Genomic DNA, 19,167 nt, shown 5'->3' with positions numbered 1-19,167 from the left:
CCATTTTGAAAAAGTTGGCGTTTTCACTTTCCGCCTTTCATGCATTCTCCTGCGCACTAATGCAAACATACACCTCTCTCAATTCTCCCGTTTTTATTTAGTTCTCTACCAGGTGGTCTCGTGGTCTCCCTTATCGCCTCAATTTTCCCTCTCATTTATTCACCTCTCTTCTTCTGACAGCCTGCAACAATGCTTCAAACATCAACTATAGTTCACAACCTCTATCTATTTCTACTTCTAATCCTGCTATACACAATTGTTTCAATTCATTTGGATTTGGTCAAACCGATGGAATTCACTTGGGGGTTGAAAAACTTTCAAATTTTGGTGTCAACCATGCCGTTGAGTACTGTTTTCATACACTATAGACAGACCCCGAAAATTTTTATTCTCAATCGATGGATGTTGGTCATTACGCTGTTTGCATTCAATGCTTCCCTCATTCTGGCTAGTTTGGAAGGGCTCAACGTGCTCCCGAAATTTGTACGGTTTTTTTTATTGCATACTTGTCAAGGCCCGGCCCGGCTCCAAAAAATGGACTAATTTTTTTGAAATTTTTTGAAATTTTTCATCAAAAATGCTATCATTTTTGATGATTTTCCAGAATTTCGTTAATTTCTGAATGATAGTTGGAAATTTGACTTTTTCGTGAAAAAAATTTCAAAAAAATCGCAAAATTTTTAATTTTATATTTTGGTGTCAATTTGGTGAATTATGAATTTTGGTGGCTTTTTGGTGCAATTTTTGATTTTTTTTTTCGCGAAAAAGTAGAATTTTCGACTTTCATTTAGAATTATAAGAAATTCTGAAAAATCATAGAAAATTGTTCTTATTTTCGAGGAAAAATTGAAAAATGTCAAAAAAAAAAGGTCCGGCTGAAATTTTTTCACTTTTCATCGAAAATGTTATCATTTTTGATAATTTTTCAGAATTTCGTTTAATTCTGAATGATATTCGGAAATTTGGCCTTTTCGCGAAAAAATTCAAAAACTTGAATTTTGGCGCCAAGTCGCCGGGCCCTGACAAGTATTTTTTTTTCAATCCAAATCCTAATGAATCCCGTTTTCAGCTACCTACCGTGATGACTTTCGCCTTGCTGGGGATTCTCACCTGGCTACCATTCGCATTGTTCCTTGTTTCTGATTTATTCGCTAGAAGACTTCGACTGAGCCATCTGAAGACTGGATGGTTTTCTAATCCATGTCTAATTTTGAAACTAATCGTATATCATTTGCTGATCGAAGTTGGATGCATCAGATTTTTCTTAATTGACGCTCAAGATTTTGGAAAAGAGGCGTTGATTTCCAATTTCCATTTTGTTCGATACGCTTGTACTACTATCAATGTACTCTCAATCCCCGCAACTTATCTTGCTCTTCGTGCTTCGAATTCTGAAAAACTAGAGTTTGAAGGATATCACCCAGAAACTGGAAAGGAGTGGAAAGGAGTCATGAAAATGGACCAAAGTGAAGTAGATCAGACTTCAGAAGATCATAAGACACCAGTTGTATGAAGGATTACTCCAATGCGACCGATTCTCTCCGATTTCCCAGAACCCCATTATAAGAAAATCAATATTCATCATCTCTTTCTTTCATTCATTCACTCTTTTCTGTTCAAATTTTCTATGAGTGTAACATCTTTAACGTTTTATATTCTCTACGTATTTTCTGTTACCATAGCACTCTACATTATTGCTACTATCCACTTGGATTATGTATACCCTACCGATAAATGTCGATTTTCTATGACCGCCCATCTTTTCATTGTGTCATTCAACCTGCGAGCTATTTTCTTCTTGATATGCGGAAATGATCGACAGAATCCGAAAAATTTCATTCGCCATCGGTATTTATTGGCGATTTCTATATTCTTGTTGAATGTAATCCTTATCATCAATAGTTGTTTTCCAACTGGATTCCACGAAAATGTAAGTTTTCCATACTTGGGAACCGGGTCGGTGCATAATTCACTTGAAACGCAATATTATGCAATGAAAAATACAGTACCGCTCAAAAGTATATTAACTTTTTGTTTTTTGATCATAACTTATCTCAAATAGGTCCGATTGAGCTGAAACTTTGGGAAAACATTTATTGTAGAGTTTTTAATATATTTACACAAAATTTGGGTAAAAAATCATGTTCCAAAAGTTTTTTGCACAATTTTCGAAAATCTCAAAAATGCGAAAAAATGGCATATTTTTGTTTAAATGATCAGTGTATCGAAAACAGGCTGTAGAAACAGTGTTTATGATAGTTTTCCGTAAGACATAGTCTAGTTCTTCAATTTTTGAGTACTGGTCCGCAATCCTAGGCATGCTTTCCATGTATCCCATTCCGGCAAAGTATGGTGATTGAGACATTTGGAGTTTTGAAGTTCGAACTACTGTAAAATAGTTTATTTTCATAGAAAACAGTAGCGGTTTACCCGAAACTGTTCAAAAAACGATAAAGAACAATTTAGAAATAACCCGATTCTGATACAAGCTTTCAATCAGTTTTTGGAGACGTTCAAACGTCAACTAGAGGTTCTCCGGAATGGCAATCTGACACGTTCCGGATCGAAATTTCATAATTATCTGGAACCCTTCTCATCAAAACTTCCGACAATTATTATTTCAGTATCTGTCAATATTTTGAACCGTATTCTGAAGCACAAATTTGTTTGAAAGTATGTGCACACTAAAAAGTAACTACGCTGTATCCACGTTCTAACTGCAGTTTTTGTCTACAGTATGAAAATATAATAAAACGTGATTCAATAGGTTTTTAATTGTTAAAAATCTATTGAAGTCTTTTTCTGATGTAGAAAACTAAAAAATAATCAGCTAGACACTATTTCTTGAGAAAAAAAAATAATTAAAAAATTTTGAGTTTTTTGAAATGCCATTTACTAATTTGCAGAGAATGGCAGAGCTCTCAATTACAAATTTGTGCTTCAGAATACGGTTCAAAATATTGACAGATACTGAAATAATAATTGTCGGAAGTTTTGATGAGAAGGGTTCCAGATAATTATGAAATTTCGATCCGGAACGTGTCAGATTGCCATTCCGGAGAACCTCTAGTTGACGTTTGAACGTCTCCAAAAACTGATTGAAAGCTTGTATCAGAATCGGGTTATTTCTAAATTGTTCTTTATCGTTTTTTGAACAGTTTCGGGTAAACCGCTACTGTTTTCTATGAAAATAAACTATTTTACAGTAGTTCGAACTTCAAAACTCCAAATGTCTCAATCACCATACTTTGCCGGAATGGGATACATGGAAAGCATGCCTAGGATTGCGGACCAGTACTCAAAAATTGAAGAACTAGACTATTTCTTACGGAAAACTATCATAAACACTGTTTCTACAGCCTGTTTTCGATACACTGATCATTTAAACAAAAATATGCCATTTTTTCGCATTTTTGAGATTTTCGAAAATTGTGCAAAAAACTTTTGGAACATGATTTTTTACCCAAATTTTGTGTAAATATATTAAAAACTCTACAATAAATGTTTTCCCAAAGTTTCAGCTCAATCGGACCTATTTGAGATAAGTTATGATCAAAAAACAAAAAGTTAATATACTTTTGAGCGGTACTGTATACCAAAATGTAGATCTCGGCGAGTTCTATCTCTGTGACCTAATACGGGCCGGATCGCGGATCGGTAATGTGCAGCGGGCAGAGCTAGAATGACTTTCTTGGCCATTATCGCGTTCTTGGCACTCTTTCATGGCCCGCGGCACATTACCGATCCGCCATCCGGCCCGTATTAGGTCACAGAGATAGAGTTCGGCGATATCTACATTTTGGTATATTTTCAGCTCGTAATATTGCGTTTCAAGCGAGTGGCCCGTTTCAGCCCGGTTTGCAACTATATTTTATCCTGTTCTACATTGAATACAATTACTTATTTCAGGCCCCAAACATCATCGAAATTACAATTCTCGCGCTTCTTTATTATCTACCCATCTCAATCTTTGAGCATCTGGGGATATGCTTTTGTGATTTTCAACTTTTCTTAAAGAAGACCACGAGAATTTCTAGACGACAGAGCTATCTGTTGTTCTTATTTCATTTTTTGATGGGAATTGGGTGCTTCGTATTGTTTTACGCTTATATTAGTGATTTGAAAGAAGAAAAATTATTGGAAAACTTCAATTTCATTCGATATGCTTGTATTGCTATCAACATTTTGTCAATTCCGATAAACTATAATGTTCTACTCACTTGGAACTTGGAGAAGCTCGATTTCATCGGAATCCATCCAGAAACTAAAAGAAATTGGGAAGGAGTGATTAAAAGGGATCGAAATGGAGAGTGGGTGATTGATGAAAGCCCACAAGATCATGAATTATCTGTTGTCTGACAAATTTGCTTATTTGTCTGTTTGTAATTTCTTGTATTTTTAAACTTTTCTTTCAACACCTCTACAATTTTTTGTTTTTGCTTTTTCTTGTAATCTTGTTGCATTATTTATATGTTTTGTTTTTATAAAGTAATAAAGCTATTTTTGAACATTTGGTATGATGCCAAAGAGCCGAACATAATCTGGCTCACTGTTTCTGAAATGATTTTAGTCCATCTCCAATTCACTGTCCCCTACGTTAATTTAGAACAACCTCATTCCTGGTGTTCTCCGTGGTGGCCAGCTCTCCTCTGTGTACCCTTCCCCCCCCCCCCCCCCCCCCCCCACCATCTGCCACCACCCCTTTATCCCCTTCTGTCGATTTTCTCCCTTTCCCCCCAAACCGTCGAACCAATTCATGCTCCTCTCCATTTTCCAATCCTTCAATGAAATCCCATTTGTACCATTTCTTCTTTCAACTGAATTCATTTGGATTATTTGGTTCTTGACAACTGCTGTCAATTTGAGTGACTGCATTTATTCTATTGTAATTTGTGTGCTGATCGGATACAAACTTCTCGACTCTTTAGTAAGTCAAGATGTTACAGAAGAAGATATTTTTCCAGTGGATTACTATAAAGAGCAAATAAGATATGTGATTTTTGGAACGATTATTTATTCAACCCTTCATCTTTCTATCTCGTTTGTACTTGATTTAAGGGGGCAGGTAGGTCATTATTAATTTTCATCTATTCTAATTTTTTTAGTTTAAATGTATACTAGGTCAACTCTGATTTTTTCATAGAATGATGTATGTGTGTCTGTGAGTTCATTTTCTGGAAAAAAGACGTGGAAAACATAGGGCCGAAGTTGAATTTCTAGGTCACAACGCCAAATTTCTTCGGCCAGCGAAGGATCATCTGCGATCATTCTCAGCGGGGTTCCAACCAAAAAAAAATTTCAATATGAAAATAAACTCACAGGCACACGTACATTATTCTATGAAAAAATCAGTGTTTACCTTAGCACGATGATTCAATCTTAACCTATGCAAACGCGCTTTGTTGAGACTACGTTTTGGTAATATTATTTGACGCCTAAATTGCAATTTTTCAATATTTTTTGTTTCTTCAAAAAATTGGCCTTTCTCGATTATATTTTTCCTAAAACCTATTTTTTGTCAAGTTTTTCAGTTTGAACAAGAAAATTTAGGTAAGCGATTTTTCTCAAAAAAGCGCGTTTGTATAGGTTCACTTTGAATTATCGTGCCTTAGTACACCTATAAGAATAAAAACTATTTCAGATCGAATACACTTTTTACTGCCTAATCAACATTGGTTATATTATACATCTTGTTCAAAACACATGTATATTGCAAGCATTCATTCGATTCAATATGAAATTCCAATATTATATTGGAACGATTATTTGTGTTGCAATCACCATGCACTGGTGTGGGGTGAGTGATTCTGCTTGGGATAGTGTCAGAATTTTAATTATGTACTATTGTCGCAACAAAAAAGTTCCGACATTTTTTCCCCCTCGGTGTTTGCAGACTCAAGCCAAAATTTGATAATAACCGAGGGGGAAAAAATGTCGGAACTTTTTTATTTCGATAATAGTAAAATTATTCAAATTATTGGCTTCAATTTTATAGCTGACAACTTTTTGATAACTTTACAGAATTGAAAAAAAGGTATGTATTTTTAAAGACATTCATATACATCTGAGTTCGCAAGAAACTTAATGTGCACAGGGCTGCAAAACGCAAGGTCGCTTAAACGCGCTCCGTCGCTCAGCGGTTGGCACGGTGCCAAAAACTGACTTGGCTGAGTGCCAAGTTCAAGTTTAGCGTGTGTTTGTTGTATATTTTGATGAAAAACGCGACGCACACGCATCGCGACTGGGCCGGTAATTTCAAAACTTTTCGTTGCGGACCTTACGCCTCGCACCCCTGTGAATGTGTAATACATATTTTCCAGGAACTCAAAGAATTGCAACAATATTACGTCTTTCAAATTCTACACGCTCTCTACGATTTCTGTCTAACTTTTAAATATTTTTGTATTGAAATACCCGGTCCGAATGATACCTTGTTGCAACGAATTATTACTGAATGATAATAATATGTTATTGAACAATTGATTGATAAAGAATGATGAAAGAAAGGAAAGGCGCAGTTTGTTTAAAAACCCGGGTAGAGAGAAATTATGAAAACGCGAGGTCAAGGGAAACGGCAGGAGGTCTCGGAGAGAATAAACTGCCAGATTGGGTTTCACATATTGGAAACATTAGTTATTTCCATACTTGTCACGGGCCGGGCCGGGCCGGGCCCGCTAAAAAAATCTTCCGGCCCGGCCCGGCCCGGCCCGGCCCGTCAAAATATTGAAAAAAAAGCTTGCTGCGGGCCCTGCGGGCCGGCCCGGGCCCTGAAATTTTCCGAGGGCCCGGCCCGGCCCGGGCCGGCCCGTGATTTGACAAGTATGGTTATTTCTATAACAACGAAAAGAGAGGAATTGGGAAATATGGAATACTCCATTCTCATGTTGCAGTTTTTGGTTGGAAGTTGGGATCTTACGAGTTGAAGCAACCAAAAAATCAATAAAAAACGACAAATCTTCTATAATTATTATTTGAAAGAAGATAGCTTAATCGAAAACTTCAGTTTCACTCGATATGCTTGCATTGCTATCAATATTTTGTCAATTCCCATAAATTATCATGTTTTACTCACTTGGAACTCGGAAAAAATAGATTTCATCGGAATCCATCCAGAAACTAAAAGAAATTGGGAAGGAATTATTAAACGGGATCGGAATGGAGAGTGGGTGATTGATGAAGATCCGGAAGATCATGAATTATCTAAATATTGTCTGAGAAATGTTCTTTGTAATTTCTTGTAATTTTTTAGTTGTTTTTCCTTCGAAACGCGATTTTTGGAGTTTTTCATTGTAATGTTATTCTATAATTTATATTTTTGTTTTAATAAAGTGAAAAGGCGAGTTTTTGTTTGACTTTGAGGCAGAATCTTCTCAAAATCGAGAATTTGAACAAAAATTGCCGCGGTAGCCGGACGTTATTCTGAAATGCTCGATGAAACCTCTGAAATTGCGGTGAACTAGCAGGAAGATGATATTTGAATCGAACTATTACAGAAACTATCGAAACAAATTAAAAAACTATTGAAAAACGGATAGTCGATGAAAACAACGGCTACATTGTAATTTTTGCAACATTTCGATGAAGTTTGTTTAATTTTACGTCGAAAAAAAAAATTCCACAAGAACTCTAGCTCAATTAACACTGAAAATACACAAATTCCCTTCCAAAAGCGTAATTTTTCTTTAAAAAGCTGAATTAGCCGCCGTAAATTTGACGATGACGTCACTCCAAGCAAGCGCGCTCTTCTGAGAATTCGTTCGTTTCCTCGGCCGCGGCCACCTCGATTTTCGGAATAAATTCGAGATTTTTCTAGAAAAAAATTAATTGCTCACCTAAAAGTGGAATGTAAGGCTAGTTTTTGTTTTCAAAAATTTTATTTGGCACTTTCAAGTTTTACGAGACAAAAAGTTGTTAGTTTTCAACATGTTTTTGTTGTAAAAATGACTTTGACAAACTTTCACAGCGGGAAAGACTTTTTGAAAAATCGCAGCCCGCTCAATTTTCGATGTTTTGTTTTTTTGTGTGTTGAAATCAAGCAATTGTCGTCAGATTATTCCTTTTTTTGTCATTTTTCGCATCGATGCCGCAGTTTTTGGCACATTTTGTCCAATTTTCACATACTTTCATCAATTTTTCTTAAAATGTTGTATTTCTGCTGTTTTCGTGGTTTAAAAACCCGGAAATCGTCAGGATTTACTTTATTTTTGTCAATTTTCGCACCAGCGCCGAAATTTCTGAAATATATTGTCCAATTTTCCCGTAATTCCATCAAATTTCCGTAAAATGTTGTCTTTTTGTCCCGATCTCCATAACTTAATGTCTTTTTGCTTTCAGTGATTCTACAATGACGTCCGCTGAGACCACCGTCGATCCATGGAAGAAACTGTTGGCTCTCTCGACAAGTGTCACCGAACCGGGACAATCGTTCGATCTGGAACCGCCGAGAGATGATGACGTGACGAAATTGAAGCCGAATGTATTGAAATCCTAATTTTCTAGCATTTTCTATTATAAATCATTTTAGGATATGCAATTCCTCGAGTTGGCGATGCGCAGCACGATGGGTGGCAACCAAGGACCATGCCTCTTCACACAATTCTTCCTTCTTGGCGGAGAGGATCCGACGGAATTCGCCAAAAATCCGGCGAAGATCGCCGCAGCGAAGGTTTGTCGGCGCGGAAACAGAAATAGGGAGAAGAATAGCATAATCCACTTAAATTTGCCACTTTTGTTAGCTTTAAACCTTGCCGAAACGAGCCAACACGAGTCGGCGCGTAACTCGCTTATACCGCAATATTATGAGCTGATGAATATACCAAAATGTAGATCTTGGCGAGCTCTATGTCATCGACTTACTACGAGCTAGTCGTTAACATGTCGTTGGCCGGAAAAAATGTCAAAAACCGAGAATGCCTAAAAAACCAGTATACGTGTCGGATGACTAGTCGCTAATGTGTTTTTTGCAACATTAGTGTTAAAAATCGTTTGAAATCGCTTGAAAACCACAAAAATCGATTTTTCTCAAAAAAAACATTGCCAAGATGTTCTCATTTTAACGATTTTTAGCACTTTTGAGAGTGAAAAGTCGACAGAAACCGCATAAACTCACCCGAAAACCACTAGATACCTTTAAAATCTATTAAAAAAACCGTTTTTTAACACAAAAACGCAAATGTTTAAATTGCCACGCAGTTCGTAGTAAGCCGATGACATAGAACTTGCCGAGACCTATATTTTGGTATATTTCTCATCTCATAAACTCAGTGTGAAGCGAATTACGTGCCGACCCGGTTTGCAAGTATGGTATAAAGTGACCCCAAAACATCAAAATACCTATAGACATATCCTTTCTTACAGGAACTCGCCGATCAACTCGAGGACTATCTCATTCTCGGAAACTTCGCCGATCAGTTCGTCTCAGCAAGAGGCCTTGAGGCTATCGCCAATTTGACGGCGAGTTGCTTCCAAGAACCTCAATTCATTTAATTTCCTGTTTTTAGCTCGCCAAAGACGAAGAAGTTCAACTTCTCTACCTCCGTCTCATTCCACAAATCGCTGAGAACCGTCCCGAGTTCCAGAAGGCCATCGCCGAGTCGGAAGTCTTCCGAACATATGTCGAGCTCTTGAAGAACTACGCGACGATGAAGACGCACATCTTTTTAAGTGTTCTCTCTGCTATCTCCTCAATCGTCCGCTCGTCTCCAGAAGCATGGCTAAAATTCTACGAGGCTAATGGAATCGAGCTGCTAAAGCTTGTCGCTAAACATGCGATGAACGACAAAGTCGCCGGACGGGCTGCCTATCTGCTCTACAGCATCCACTTCACTTTCGCAGGTAACACCCAAAACCATACTTGCAAACCGGGTCGAAACGGGCCGGCGCGTAACTCGCTTAAAACGCAATGTTATGCGCCGAAAAATATAACCAAATTCTAGCCAGGCCCACGGCACATTACGGTAATGGCTGTTTTTATCCTTTTTTGGCACTTTTTCCCGGCCCGCGGCATAATACCGATCTGTCATCCTTCCATTAGTAGGTCAAAGAAATAGAACTCGTCGAGATCTACATTTTGGTATATTTTTCAGCCGATAATGTTGCGTTTTAAGCGAGTTACGCGCCGGCCCGGTTTGCAAGTATACCCAAAACAACTTCACTACTAAAACAAATTTTCAACTTTCAGAGCCACCTGTCGGAGACCGTAAGCGGTACCAACACGAAGATGAGGACTGTGGTGGAGAAGAGTGGACAGATGAGGAGGAGCTGTACGCAACAGTTCTCAAGGAAAGAACAACAGCGGCGGGAGGGAAGAAACTGCGTGGAATCCTCGATAAGCCATCAAATTCCTATCCTTTGCCATCCAAACTTCAAGAGAATGAAGCGAAAGAAGATAAGAAGAGTCGAGAGGAATCGGAGAAGAAACTCCCTCATGAGCATGAGCTCGTCGACGCGTTGCTCGCGGTCTACATCTATCTCAAGAAGCGAGTCATCCTCATGACTGAATGGAAGGAGCTCAACGAAGAGGACTTCGATCAAAGCACGCTCGACTTCAACGAGGACACGCTGCTGAAGATTCAGTGAGTTCTTGACTTATTAGAGAAGGTCATGTAGTCCGTTTGGAGTTAATAGGCGTGACCTGTTTCGTTGATAAGCTGAGAAAACGCTGATTTCAAATATACATTCAGTTTTTGCCCTCGAGGTCTTGTATTCGAGAAAAACAATTTGAAAGTTCGGTAAAATAGGCGAAAATTGCAAAAAATGGCAAAAACTTTTCGCATGATGACTTAAAAATAAGTTGTCTGGCGTGCTTCTGGCCCGTTTTTGAAATTTTCTGGTGCGCCGTCGACGAGTTTATCTCAAAATTACATTATCAGGCGCACCTTTTTCTTTTGATGCGCTTCGACAGTCCAAAAGTTCGAAAAATGGGTAGTCAAGCGCTACTTTGACGCGTTTTCTTTCCAGATGTTCTCCTCTTAAAAATGGGATGCCTGGTGCACCTTTGACTCGTTTTTAAATTCAAACACTGAAAATTGATGGAAATATGCGGTTTTTAGCCATTTTTGAGAGTTTTTGCACAATCTAATATGAAAATGGTGAATTTTGGACGCTAGAAAAGAGGCAATAATTGCAATGAGGACATAATTTAACATTTTCAGAACTTTAACCTTGTTTTTCTCGAATACCAGGCATTGGAGGCGAAAACTGAATATATATTTGAAATCAGCGTATTTTCAGTTTTCCAATGATATAGATCACGTTTCACATCTCCAAACTGACACCTTCTCTAATTAATTATTTCATGGATTAACCTATATTTCTTCCAGAGATCTCCTTCTCCGCGCTCGCTGCACCGACATGACGGACGCCACGAGAACCGAGATGTCGGACTTCTTCAAGAAGCACCATCGGGCTCTCCGCTTCGAACACCAACAGACTCACCGCAAGAAGCTGGATCTCAAAATGGATTCTGTCGCCAAACGCTTCCTGGTCCCACAGTTCTACTCGAAGAAAGAGATTGTGCAGATGAAGGATGCGGTGGATAAGAAGATGAAGGAGGCCGAAGCGGCTGACGAGGAGATTCGCAAGAAGCAAGCGGCACGTGCGGAGGAAATGGAACAGAACCATCAAACGGTAAGGCAGAGGATGGAGCCACAAGTTCGGGTGGAACGAGCAGACGCAGCCACACAGTATGCAGCGTTCCTGGACCAGGAGCAGGTCGCCGCTGAGGAAAGAGAGAAGAAGGATAAGGAATGGAAGGAGAAGCTCGCAGCTGATTCCCAGCAGCCATCGACGTCTTCTGCTGCCGGCCCATCAACTCCAACTCGTCCAGCTGCTCCATCAACCGAGACCAGAAAGACCCCGGGAAGAAGAGCGAAAGGCAACAAATAATTTGTTCCCCTCCAAATCAATCTCTTATGTGATCCTCTTTTCTTTTTCTTTTCCCCTCTCGACACACGCATATTTAGATTATTTATTTTGTTACCCGACCCACACGTTCCTGTAAAAAGTTGTCCCATTCCTTTTAACATTAACCAGATATTAGAAACGGTTAAAATAAAACCGGTCCCCTCTTTACTGAATGTTTCATTTGACAGGGATCATCCCTGACTGTTCCAGAATATTTTTGTAATAGAAATTTTTCAGAAACTGATTTTCTACAACGTGGCTTCGCTGTCGGAAGTGAGACAAAAAATTCCAATTCAGAAGCAATGGTTTATTTTCAGTTTTGGTCGGGAAAAGAAATCTTGAAGGAATAGAGATTTTCTGTTGTAAAATCGGGTGGGAGAGAAATAGTTTAGGTCCAATTCAATAGAGGATCACTATAATTACTACGTTTCAGAGAAGGGGGAGCTCAATCAATTCAGAAGTTCAAGAAAAAAAATTAAATTAAAAAGGGAAAAGTAACCGTCTTTTGGGGGTATAAAACAGTCAAAAACGGGGGGAGCTGTGGCTCAAAAAGACTAGATTTCTGGCCACACTGTGCACAATGCATATCAATGTTTCGGTGATTGAGATCGTTGGGGCGATTTTGAAGAGGATTTTCGGAAGAATCTGGAAGAAAACGAACGGCGGGAAGAAGAGGGAGAGAGTGTGTTGGGTGTGGAGGGTGTAGACGACGATGAAGTGGAGGAGGGGAATAATGAATTGAAAGTTGTCTTTTTAATTGGTCGCTGTTGCTGTCGCTCCCGCTGCTCCCGGCTGGAGTCGGATGCAGTTGAAACGAAATGTCTGCGGAAGTGACAACTTTTTTGCCACGTCCTTGTAGGCGTTCGTGTGAACGAAACGGGAGAAGCAGTCCTGAAATGAGAGGGCAATTGTTGAAGATTTGAGAGGAATTTTGAAGTTTTTTAAAAAGTTTTCGATTATTTTCCGGGAATTTCTAGCGTCTTCAGATCGCAATTTCTACTGGGTTTACTGAGAAAAGTTGCGAAAAAATTAGGTCACGTCACATATGACTCCAAACTGATGCCATGACCTTCCTTAGCTAGGAAGTGTCTATCTGTGTGTCCCGGCCCATAATCCAAGGGTACATCGAAAAAGGGTACATCTATGAAAAATTTGATCATAGGGTACATTTAATCGAAGGGTACAGTGAATCTTAGGGTACATCTAGGAGCTATGATCATGGGGTACATCCATAGGGTTATCATAGGGTACATCTAGTCAGAATTTTCATGAAATTTCAGAAGTCTCACAGTTTTCATCAAATTTTGAAAAAAAAAACTTTAAATACTTAGTTCGAGGAGCATATTACTGATCTTTTGAGAAGGGTGATATACATATAAATTACTCTAATAACCATTTGCAAGATGATCATGTTGGAGTTTCTATAATTGATTCGAGCATTGTCTTAATTGCTAAATCTTATTATGTCATCCCTCTGAGAACAGCAGTAATATGCTCCTCGAACTAAGTGTGTAAAGTTTTTTTTTTCAAAACTTGATGAAAACTGTGAGACTTCTGAAATTTCATGAAAATTCTGACTCGATGTACCCTATGATAACCCTATGGATGTACCCCATGATCATAGCTCCTAGATGTACCCTAAGATTCACTGTACCCTTCGATTAAATGTACCCTATGATCACGATGTACCCTTTTTCGATGTACCCTTGGATTATGGGCCGTGTGTCCCAAACGTCCGGATGTCCTGGAATTTGATGTTCCAGGGAAGCTGAAGACGTGAGGATTCAAAATATGTTTTCAGATTTTGAAAACAGTGAAAATTTAACGATTTACAGCGATTATAAGTCCGATAATTGCTTTTTTAAAGGTAAAAGTCGCTGGAAATCGATTAATTCTGATATTTTTCAAAAATTGAAGCCGGATTCAGAATCTTAACGTCTTCAGCTACTCGGTAATATTGAATTCTAGGACATCAGGACATTTTGTACACACAGACAGACACTTTTTAGGCCAGAGAGCTTAGAAAGTGTAGTGAGACAACGCCTTTTCTACTAAAATCCAGATTTATTGTTTAGTAGCTCAAATTTCAGAATCTAACTTGTTTGAAAGCTCAAAAATTCTCTCTATAAAACTACAGTAATACTTTCTTTAAAACTCCCGAATTTTTCAAGAATTTTACTCTAAAAATATGTAGATTTCGCTACAAAACCTTTGTCTGAAAATCCTAAAACCCGTTCACACACAAACCTTCTCCATCAAACGATATACATGTGCTTGTGCCCGCTCGTAGATGTTCTCTGGGAATGTGGATGGATCCTTTCCTTCGACTCTGAAAAATGAATGAAAATGAAAAGGTTCTTCAAATGGAGAATATCAAAAAACATCATCTATTGAAATATCTCTTATATTGACGTAGTAACTCTCATTTTTTTGACTTTTGGCTTTTGGCTCACGGGGTAATTGAAAAGGATTCGGCGGTGAGAAGAAAAGTACGAAATCGTGGGAAAATGACTACATTGGATTCGGAAAACTCACAATCCAATAATATCAGTCCTCGTATCATGATCAATATTGATGGCAAGTGGTGACTCGGCGGCGATAAATGTGTCGTACATCTCCTGTACAGTCGACTCGAATTTGGCACGTCCTTCGGAGACACCGACTGCTTTGAGCTCTTCAACAGCCCACCTGGAATTAGGGGAAACGTTGAGAAAATGGAGTCACTATTAACTCGGCACATTTCTTACAATTGCGCTCCACCGAAATGGCCTTGAAAAGTGTCTTTTTCTCTGCGTCTTTCATTTTGCACGCAATTATCTTAGTTTTCGGTAGAGCGCGGTTGCAAGAAGCGTAACGTGCAAATAATAGCAAGAACTCACCAGAACAAGATATTCTCTTCTGAATATTCTGATTGCAAGAACTTTGTGAACTGTGCACGACCGTCGACATCGTAGATGACGTGGTCAAAAGCGAACTGCCATTCGTTTGGACTGAAAATGACTCTTCTATTTTTCAGACTGAAAGATTTTCAGTCCCTTTGTACCCCCTTTTGAGGAAAAATTGAGTCTAAAAATAAAGTTTTCGAAAAAGGAAAAAAATCTGCTTTTTGGGTTGTTACAAATAAAAAATGTGAACTCAATTTCCTGTCTGCGAGGCGCTGTATACTCCCAGAAGGGAAAACTCGAGAATCTAATTTGGTCGCTTGACGCTTTGACCCTAGTGTTTTCGGGTGGCCGAGGATTCCGAGGTCAAGGGGGAAAAGTTAGGCCACGTACCTGAGTCTGGGTGAAGCGGGAACCTGATTTGGCGAGATCATATTCATATTGTTGGCTGAGGTTGGCGGTGTTGACCCGTTTCCGTTTGCCTGATTTTCGTTGGATCGGCGACGACGTTCTCCTGGAAAATAGAAGGATTAAGCGGGAATTTAAATTTTTGGATTTTTCGTCGCGTAACTCGCTTAAAACGCAATCTTATGAACTGAAAAATATACCAAAATGTAGATCTCGGCGAGTTCTATGTCTGTGACCTACTACTGGCCGGATGGCGGATCGTTAATGGGCCGCGGGTCGGAATAATGGCCAAAAACCATTCTAGTCCGGCCCGTGGTATATTAACGATCCGCCATCCGGCCCGTGGTAAGTCACAGACATATGTAGAACTCACCGAGATCTACATTTTGGTATATTTTTCAGCTCATAAGATTTGGTTTTAAGCGAGTTACGGGTCGACCCGTGTCGGCCCGTTTGCAAGTTTGATTATCAGGGATCCCCCCCCTTTCTGCTCTTTTTCCCAGAAATTTCAAATTACTTACATCTTAACCCCTTAGAAGTGTTCCCCTCATCAACACCTTCTCAAATTTCCTCCCTTCAGAAGTTCCCATGACGTCAATCTCCCTTCAGAAGCCCCCCACTTTTCCTTTCTCTCACTCCCTTTAATCCTATCGACGCGCGTGATATTCAACTTTTTGCCATCTTCGTGCTCTTTTTCTAGGAGCTCCCCGCCGAGAGAGAAAGCAAAAGAGATTATCTCGCGAAGGGGATATGCACACATATGTGTGTGTGTGTGCATATCGAGAAAAAATTATTGTTCAGTTATTTCGTTAGATCCAATCCAATATAGTCGAGAGAGAGCACATGGTTTTTGATATTGGAATCAGGGAGAGGGATTAGTTTGGGGATAAGGGAAATGAGTGGTCGGATAATCGTACAGAGGTTGTGGTCGGTTGAAAAAAGCTTCTTTTTAAAGAAGAGCACAGAAAAGAGCACAGAAAGAATTTCAAATTTCCGGTGGAGTACAAAGTTACACCGACCAAAGACATGACCAAAGTGACCGAATTCACAGTGACAAAAGTTACAGTGACAAAGTTACACTGACAAAAGTTACACTGACAAAGTTACAGTGACCAAAGACGTCATTGTAAAATTTTCTGGATTTTTTGAGAAAACATTGGGCAAGAAGTAAAAAGAACGTCAAAAAAACGTTCCAAATTGCTATTTCCGTTTTTTTTTTTCTTTTCAAAAAGTCACTACCCGGAAATGTCTTAAAATTTGACCAAAGTTACAGTGACAAAAGTTACAGTGGCAAAAGTTACAGTGACCAAAGGCGTCAGTGCACAATTTTTGGAAAATTTCTGGATTTTCTGAGAAAAAATTGACCAAAAAGTACCTAAACTCCTCAAATTGCTATTTCCGGTTGTCTTTTTTTTCAAAAGCCCATACCCGGAAATGTCCCAAAATTTCTGCTCTTTTGAATTCTCACGTCTCCCTCCCGAACCCCACTACAGTATACCCTTTGAACTTCCAATCTTTTCGAAAATGTTCTAGACATTTTCCCCCTAGTAGAAGGTATCCAATTTCCCCCCTTGTCTTTTCAACTTCCGTTGACCCCTTCAAGAAAAAAGACAAGAGAAAAATCTCAAATTTCCAGAGACGTCTTCTTCTGCTTTTTTGTATTCGTATGGAACACAATTCAATTCGACTTGTTATTCAAAGACCCTCAATTTTTGGATTCAGGAAAGAAAGAAAAATAATTGAGACAAGATTTGTATTTAATCGTATTAGTAATACAAAGACAAATAACAAACTACATATTTTTTCGTCTTATAACTAACCGATCAGCTTCAATTTTTTGGGTGGCTGCCTTAAGCCAATGAAAATGTTTACTGAACCTTTTGATCTACTATAAGTCAATTAAAATTCCCTTGGGATGGAGGTCATTCTGCTCAATGATTCTTCTTTCGTGAAAATTGGTTGAAAAGAAAAAAAATGGAAGAGAAAAAGAGTAGGTGTGGATAGGAAACGAATTAACAAAGTGCTTAAAGGAGTAGGCGTCAAATGGAGAATGGAATGGAATAGAGTCTGGCAAGATGGTCGCATTTGGTACAGTACACTAGACACCTTGATCTGGCGCACCTTTGGCGTGTTTTCAGATGATTTTTTAACGGTTACAGTCCGTGACACAACAGGGTTACTTGCCGCCAAAATTCAAAATTCAAATCTTTTGAAAAATTTTGACTTTTTTTCGCGAAAAAGTCAAATTTTTGACTATCATTCAGAATTAGAAGAAGTTATGAAAAATCATCAGAAATGTTCACATCTTCGGTGAAAATTTGAAAAAATTGGCTCATTTTTGGAAGCCGGGCCTATCCGAGCCTATCCGGGCCGGGCCTTGACAAGTATGCTCTAGGCCACAGGATACCTCTGGCCTAGTTTTCAGTGTTGGTATCGTCTGGCGCACCTTCGGCGTGTTTTCAAGAGGCTTTTTAAAGATTACAGTGCTACTAGATCTGGCTCTTACCTCTCGAGATTGACAACTGTTTGAGTAGTTTTCTAGGTGATCTCATATTCTTGAAGATTCTGAATATTCAAGACGTTTTGTTAACAGATCGAAGGAAAAAGTCGAAGAAGAGAGAATAAATGCCCCCGAAAAAAGGAGACGAGCTTCTTCTTCTCCAAAAGAAGACTAAATAAACAGCATCGTCACAGGCAGAAGCTCCCCCGACGCAAAAAAAGAGAAATGGAAATCGAGATGAATTGAATGAATCGACTCGGCGGGGCAGCAGCAGCAGCACTGCCTTCTCTATGGACGTCGTCTGAATAGACAGCTTTTCAGAAGGAGAGAACGAGAGAGAAGACCTCGAAAAAGTGGACGGAGGGGGCGGGGCGTCTCTCTGAAATTACTTTCACACCTTCCACTGAGAGAGAGATTGTTATTCGTGTTGTCCCTTCCCCGGAAGTAGAAGGAGGTAAAAAGTTTGGATGGATGGGAAAGTGAATTTTTGATTTTTCTTGCGTCTTGTCTATGTCTGAAAGTGGGGAATGAAGTTTTTGAATGGAGGGGATTAAATTGAATTGGGTGGGACAAAAGGTGAGTCAGTGGTCACTTGCTGTCAGGGAGCTAGTTTCTGCATACTTACTTGTCAAGGTCCGACCCGGGAAGGCCCGAAGATCTGGATTAAAAAAGGTCAAATTTTTTTTTGACTTTTTTTTTCAATTTTTCATCGAAAATGCAAACATTTTTGATGATTTTACAGAATTTCTTCTAATTCTGAATGATAATCAAAAATTTGACATTTTTGAGAAAAAATATTCAAAAATGGCACCAACATTTTTCGAATTTTTTGAATTTTTCCTGCTAAAAAGTCAAATTTTTGACTATGATTCAGAATTTGAAGGAATCCTGAGAGCACATAAAAAATTTTCAAATTTTCGATGAAAAGTTGAAAAAATTGGTTTTTTTTGAACCCGTGTCTTTGGACCGGCCTAGCACGGACCTTGAAAAATGTGGTCAAAACTATCTAGGATCACTAAACTTCTTATTAGCTTGTAAAAACGGTGAACGTACGCCAGATTGTCCAGATTACTGTATTCAGCTCCCCCTAATCTTCCACTCCAACGTCACTTTCCACCCGTCTTCTAGTCTAATCTTCACTTCCAAATGACCACGTCGTCTCTCCACAATTTTCAGATCAAAGTCACTTTCATCCCCTCTTTCCGCCGCCTTCGTATTCTTCTTCTCCTTTTTTCGAACTATACACTTTCACTAGCGTCATCTCCTTGTCTCTCAATTCAGATTTTTTGGGAATCCCGGGTCAAAATGAATATATATTTTTTTCTCCGGTCGTTCAGTATAAGTGAAAAGGGCGGGCACACATTAAATTGACGTATGGTTTTATGGGTTCTTGTCAATTTTCCATTTCTCTTGAGTGTCGTTTTTATGATTTTTTGGGGGGAAGAAGAGGCAGAAGAGGGGGTCAATTTTCTA

At 38.9% G+C, this 19,167-nt stretch overlaps 4 protein-coding genes across 4 annotated transcripts; 3 read left to right on the top strand and 1 right to left on the bottom strand.

The window, feature by feature from the left end:
* Positions 1 to 402: 402 nt before the first annotated feature.
* Positions 403 to 1,513, top strand: GCK72_007143 (uncharacterized protein; the record flags this gene model as incomplete). The annotated part of the gene is made up of 2 exons (XM_053726003.1): positions 403 to 483; positions 1,070 to 1,513. 2 exons carry the CDS (start codon positions 403 to 405, stop codon positions 1,511 to 1,513), a joined length of 525 nt encoding a protein of 174 aa, XP_053590197.1.
* Positions 1,514 to 4,074: 2,561 nt separating this feature from the next.
* GCK72_007142 (uncharacterized protein) lies at positions 4,075 to 4,359 on the top strand (the record flags this gene model as incomplete). Its single annotated transcript, XM_003099840.2, has 1 exon — positions 4,075 to 4,359. The coding sequence occupies one exon, from the start codon at positions 4,075 to 4,077 to the stop codon at positions 4,357 to 4,359; it is 285 nt and encodes a 94-aa protein (XP_003099888.2).
* A 3,985-nt stretch (positions 4,360 to 8,344) lies between these two features.
* On the top strand, positions 8,345 to 11,886 carry GCK72_007141 (uncharacterized protein; the record flags this gene model as incomplete). Its single annotated transcript, XM_003099859.2, has 6 exons — positions 8,345 to 8,476; positions 8,525 to 8,665; positions 9,358 to 9,453; positions 9,501 to 9,834; positions 10,181 to 10,574; positions 11,322 to 11,886. The coding sequence occupies 6 exons, from the start codon at positions 8,345 to 8,347 to the stop codon at positions 11,884 to 11,886; spliced, it is 1,662 nt and encodes a 553-aa protein (XP_003099907.2).
* A 771-nt stretch (positions 11,887 to 12,657) lies between these two features.
* GCK72_007140 (uncharacterized protein) lies at positions 12,658 to 17,746 on the bottom strand (the record flags this gene model as incomplete). Its single annotated transcript, XM_003099863.2, has 6 exons — positions 12,658 to 12,795; positions 14,152 to 14,233; positions 14,440 to 14,592; positions 14,784 to 14,894; positions 15,180 to 15,300; positions 17,701 to 17,746. 6 exons carry the CDS (start codon positions 17,744 to 17,746, stop codon positions 12,658 to 12,660), a joined length of 651 nt encoding a protein of 216 aa, XP_003099911.1.
* Between the last annotated feature and the right edge of the window lie 1,421 nt (positions 17,747 to 19,167).

This window comes from Caenorhabditis remanei, chromosome II, assembly GCF_010183535.1.
Source record: "Caenorhabditis remanei strain PX506 chromosome II, whole genome shotgun sequence".
Classification (NCBI taxonomy): Eukaryota; Metazoa; Nematoda; class Chromadorea; order Rhabditida; family Rhabditidae; genus Caenorhabditis; species Caenorhabditis remanei.
This window is presented reverse-complemented; position numbering and strand designations above follow the sequence as displayed.